This window comes from Triticum aestivum, chromosome 3B, assembly GCF_018294505.1.
Source record: "Triticum aestivum cultivar Chinese Spring chromosome 3B, IWGSC CS RefSeq v2.1, whole genome shotgun sequence".
Taxonomy (NCBI): Eukaryota; Viridiplantae; Streptophyta; class Magnoliopsida; order Poales; family Poaceae; genus Triticum; species Triticum aestivum.
In genome coordinates, this window is record NC_057801.1 from 662,776,749 (window position 1) to 662,781,037 (window position 4,289).

Sequence of the window (4,289 nt, forward strand, 5' to 3'; positions counted from 1 at the left end):
TGATGTATGGGGTTATTATTAAGTTAATTTCCCTTTCTATTTATCTTGGAGCTTAAAGATATCCATGGGAGAGGAGATACTGTCAAGAGGAAAAGAGAGCCTGTTGATTCCTATCAATGCACAGGTAACACTCTCGCTTTTCTAGAGCTTATCAATGTTGGGTGCTTATTTACTGTGAAGTCCATTCTTATTGAAAGGTCATAAGCTCGTCGGTTGTGGACCGCTGCCCGCATCGTTCGGAGATTCAGAGTGTAGTTCTGGCTGAGGGTGAAGGTGCGATCTTCAACATTTCATAATAATGTGGTGCCATATAGTATTTCCCGGAAAAACATGTTGTAGTTGGGCTCTTGGCTCATAGGGGCTGAAATAGCCATCAAATTTATAAACAGTATATTACAATCCGATGTTCCTTCGAGTTGGCGTATCCAGCTTTACCTGGTGTAACCATATCACACAGGGAGCATGCATGACCATACGTATTATACCTGAAGGATACTATCTTAGACATTGTCTCTGCCTCAACATTTTGCTTGGCCACCAGGAGTCGTAATTTCCACCAACCATCGCCTGCAGGCGCGCTTCGATTTTTCAGCAATGCGCTTTAAGACTTGACTATTTAGTACTCCCTCCGTCCCAAAATAAGTGTCTCAACTTTGTACTAGCTCTAAAACAAATTTGTACTAAGCTCAAGACACTTATTTTGGGACGGAGGGAGTAGTTTTTACCTTACGTTTGTAAGTTGTGCTCACAGTTACAGGGTATTTAAGAGGTTATGGAATTATAAGCACATGCAGAGTGCTAGGTTACTAAGCGCTGGTACTAACCATATATGTTTCTGTTGTATCCCCCCGTGCCATTCCATGTATGGCTATAGTTAGTTCTTGTGTCTTCCTAAAATATAACCATGTGTATCATAGAACATATTTCATATTCAATGTTTTGTGACTTTCCAGGTGATAGCTGCTTGATTTTGGGAACCGTCGACTCTTACGGTCACCTCATTGTATCCCGTTTGGACACTGTGGCTGAGGGTAACTTTACTACTTTGTATTTTGAGTGGATAGCACGGTTTAAATCCATAAGCATATGTGAAAATTTTCATTTCTATTTATATATGTCATTCTTAGTGCAATAAACTTCTTGAAACTGCTTCAGATTTGCATAATACAATCCATTTTATGCCATGTTGTAGCTTCCTTATTCCATCTGATCCTGCTGGATAATACCATAAACCATAAAACTGGGACACTCAAGCTTCCTGAAGAGAAGCTTAATGAGACATTTTTTAACAATAGGTTTTCAGGCAAATCAAGTGGTTCCCTTTTTAAGATGATCTTATTCTTGGATTATCAACATACCATATGAATATGTCATTGTTAAACTTGCTCAGACATCGACAGGGCATCCTATTCAGTACCACCTCATGATAGTGGTGTCGGAGAAGGAGGTTGGGCTGGGTTGTGTTTTAGTCCAACACACCAATCCACGGTACATTTATTGACTTTGAATTACCTACAAAATTCACCCATCATCCTTGTTCAAACTTAATTTGGTGCATTTCCCACTGACTTTTATATTTAGCATAGCATAAAAATCAATGCCATCGCACTTTGCATGCGGCAAAATCCAAACAATTTGATATTCTTTTCAGGTAGCTGTTGCTCGTGAATTGTGTAAGAGCATTGATATCTATGATCAAGATATTCATATTCGGAGTTTACGTACGTAAGTTTTCCTCTTACTAGAATATTTAATTTTTGTTGTCAAAGTCATCTGTTTTGCTCTAGAAGTTAGATTGCCTCTACATGTGCTGGTACAGTAACATGTTTCTTTCCACACGATGTCTTCCCATTCGTGCATTCTTCTCATACGACCTTTACATAATTAGTTGAAGGAGGCCTTGAGGGTGAAACACACAAACCCGCTTTAGATCCAAGTTAGTATCGTTCCTAACTTCCTATGTCCCATAGAATATCTGAGCTGAACTTTATTTTGTAAAACAAAAACTGCAGTTTATGGTACCCATCTTCAGTAAGGTTTCCTCAATACTTTCCTCAAGGGAGTGAAAGTAGCTCGATATTGGCAATTACTGAAGGTCCTCAGGTTAGACTCCAGGCAGCAGCCCCCCTGTTAAATTTACATTCCTCTACCCTCTTTTCTCATGGTGGTTAATTGCAGCTGAGCATCTGGGACTTCAGAATGCATAACAATGGTGGATGTGTACAACGTGTGTCTGGTCCTATTGGAGGCATACTATACTCTCTCTGTACCTCTCCTTCAGGACTGATTGCTGTTGGTGGAACTGATCGTGCTGTCACAATCTATGATCCTCGCAGGTTAGGTTGCTTGTTTTCTTCTTTTTAGTTCAAGGATCTGACAAGCAGTTGCATGTTTACTGCAGTACCAGAGTGATTGAAAGTTCAGTTTATGCTTTGTGTATAGGTGGTCGGCCTTATCAAGATGGGTGGGCTGCTCGAAGTATGAGGTTGGTCTACCTTCTTCTGATGTTACTTTCTGTAGCTGGTACAGTGAATTTAAAATCAAACTACCTGAAAATTTATTATTAAATGTATCATAAAGTGAGAAATGACGATTCGATGTTTCATGAAGCAATGGAGTTCTCAGCTAGTGTATTTGCCTTCATACCCAGATTACTGGTCTTTCGTTTTCGTCAGTGGACCAATCCTTCATGTACGTCCAAGGTGTTGATTATGAGGTGTGCATCCGACTCATTTCCTTGGACCTTGCTTTGTGTATCTCATACTTCTTTCACTACTAGTGCTGCTTAGTACTTGTTGCCTGTCTGTTACATATGTTGTGATTTTCCTTTTATGGTTGGTAAAATAGTTCCTAATTATAACAATAGAAACTCAGCTTATTTGATGGCGTTTTTGCCACTTCCTAGAATTTCAGTATCTCAGGCAACTGTAGCAAATTCTTCTTCTGGACATGACATTTATTGATTTGTATTTTCTGAAAAAAGATGGAAATGGCAGCAATGAACTTCTCTTCTTGGATAGTTGTAATCTAGTGAAGAACTTCATCATAGTTCAGCTTAAGCAATGAGCTCCTATGATACTTTTGCACGTCCGCTGAAATTGTAGCTACTCTTAACATGTAATTTCACTGCAGATTACTTGTGGACGCTGGAGAGAAAGTAAGCGCGCATTCTCATTTCGAGGTGATTCCAACTGGCTGGGCTTTTCAAAGGTACCCCCCAGCCCCCCACCCGTGGGAGGAAAAATAGTCTCAGAAAAAACATTATATATGCATACAAGTGTAACAAATGCACTGTTGAAGTCCCTAATGCGGCAATGTGCTTCTGATCTGCAGTGTGCAAACACAGATGTGGTTGCTGGGTGGTGCGAGTCTGGAAGTATCTTCGTTGCCGATGTTAGGCAGGATCTTCTCTCGGTAATTGGGGTTTAAGGCAGCGGCTGCGAGAGTGCGCGAGCATCCTTTGATCACACATCCAAGAACCATTGTGTATTCTCCCCCATTCTTATAGACCAACCATGTTGAGCCCTATGTATACGTGGGTACTCTAATTTCCAGGCACAACCTGTATCATGTAGCGGTTATCCTTGGGGGCGGAAGTTTCTTGTTGGTTCTTTTTTTCGAAATGGCAGTTATCCTGCATTCATTAAAAAGAAAAGAGTTGCTCGGTTAATTCGGGAAAACCGGGCGAAAACCAAAAGAGTTTCTTGTTGGTTCTTGTATCATCAGAGTTATGCTGATAAGCTTTGCTGTACTACAATACAAATGCTAAATTTGAGCGTGCCTATGGTCGCTTGCTTATTTTGTTTCATGCCTTGCGCCTTATTCTGTTCGCTACATGTCTCTAGCATTATGTTTGCACACCATTCTGATGTTCTGTATGTATTGTGCTCTACATCGCCATGCATACTGGCAGCAATGCAAATAAAAAGAAAGGCAAATCAGACAGAATATAAGCTGCTGATGAGATTCCATTTTGCTCAAACGCAGCCTTCCGCTCTACACATTATGATTCCATTTAAGCTGTTTATGCTATATCTACTAAGTTACAACAACTGAGTTAACTCCAATAAACAGAGGAATGACAGACAAACAAATCAAAATCTACATAGCTGTAAGGGGATGGCTACTGAGCTTGGCTCATGTCTACCACTCCATTGAGTTTGTTCTTCTAAGATCTTGTGACGGCGTTTTTGCAATAATGACTGGAGTCAATTTTTCCTTGAGCTGCACGAAGTAAATAAATTTCTTCAGACAAGCATCTAAAATGAACTAAAAACGCAAATTCAGGG

General features: G+C 40.2%; 2 protein-coding genes across 4 annotated transcripts in view; one reads left to right on the forward strand and one right to left on the reverse strand.

Moving 5' to 3' along the window:
* Positions 1-3,808, forward strand: part of LOC123071540 (uncharacterized) — a 4,799-nt gene extending 991 nt beyond the window's left edge. Inside the window, exons 3-13 of one of the 3 annotated variants that reach the window (XR_006434387.1) lie at positions 59-124; positions 198-273; positions 954-1,031; positions 1,391-1,488; positions 1,652-1,725; positions 2,013-2,103; positions 2,179-2,336; positions 2,443-2,485; positions 2,611-2,716; positions 3,133-3,210; positions 3,334-3,808. Coding sequence is in view for 1 of the 3 variants with exons in the window: in XM_044495120.1 (XP_044351055.1) it covers positions 59-124; positions 198-273; positions 954-1,031; positions 1,391-1,488; positions 1,652-1,725; positions 2,013-2,103; positions 2,179-2,336; positions 2,443-2,485; positions 2,651-2,716; positions 3,133-3,210; positions 3,334-3,429 (924 nt within the window). In the remaining 2 variants the exon portion in view is untranslated. Of the gene's footprint in view, positions 1-58; positions 125-197; positions 274-953; positions 1,032-1,390; positions 1,489-1,651; positions 1,726-2,012; positions 2,104-2,178; positions 2,337-2,442; positions 2,524-2,610; positions 2,717-3,132; positions 3,211-3,333 lie in introns of those variants that run through there. The other 2 variants (XM_044495120.1, XR_006434388.1) reach the window with 2 other exon arrangements.
* Positions 3,809-3,945: 137 nt separating this feature from the next.
* LOC123071541 (bZIP transcription factor 12) overlaps positions 3,946-4,289 on the reverse strand; it is a 3,245-nt gene continuing 2,901 nt past the window's right edge. The window contains exon 4 of the mRNA XM_044495121.1: positions 3,946-4,224. Coding sequence (XP_044351056.1) covers positions 4,144-4,224 — 81 coding nt within the window. The 3' untranslated portion in view covers positions 3,946-4,143. The remainder of the gene's footprint in view (positions 4,225-4,289) is intronic.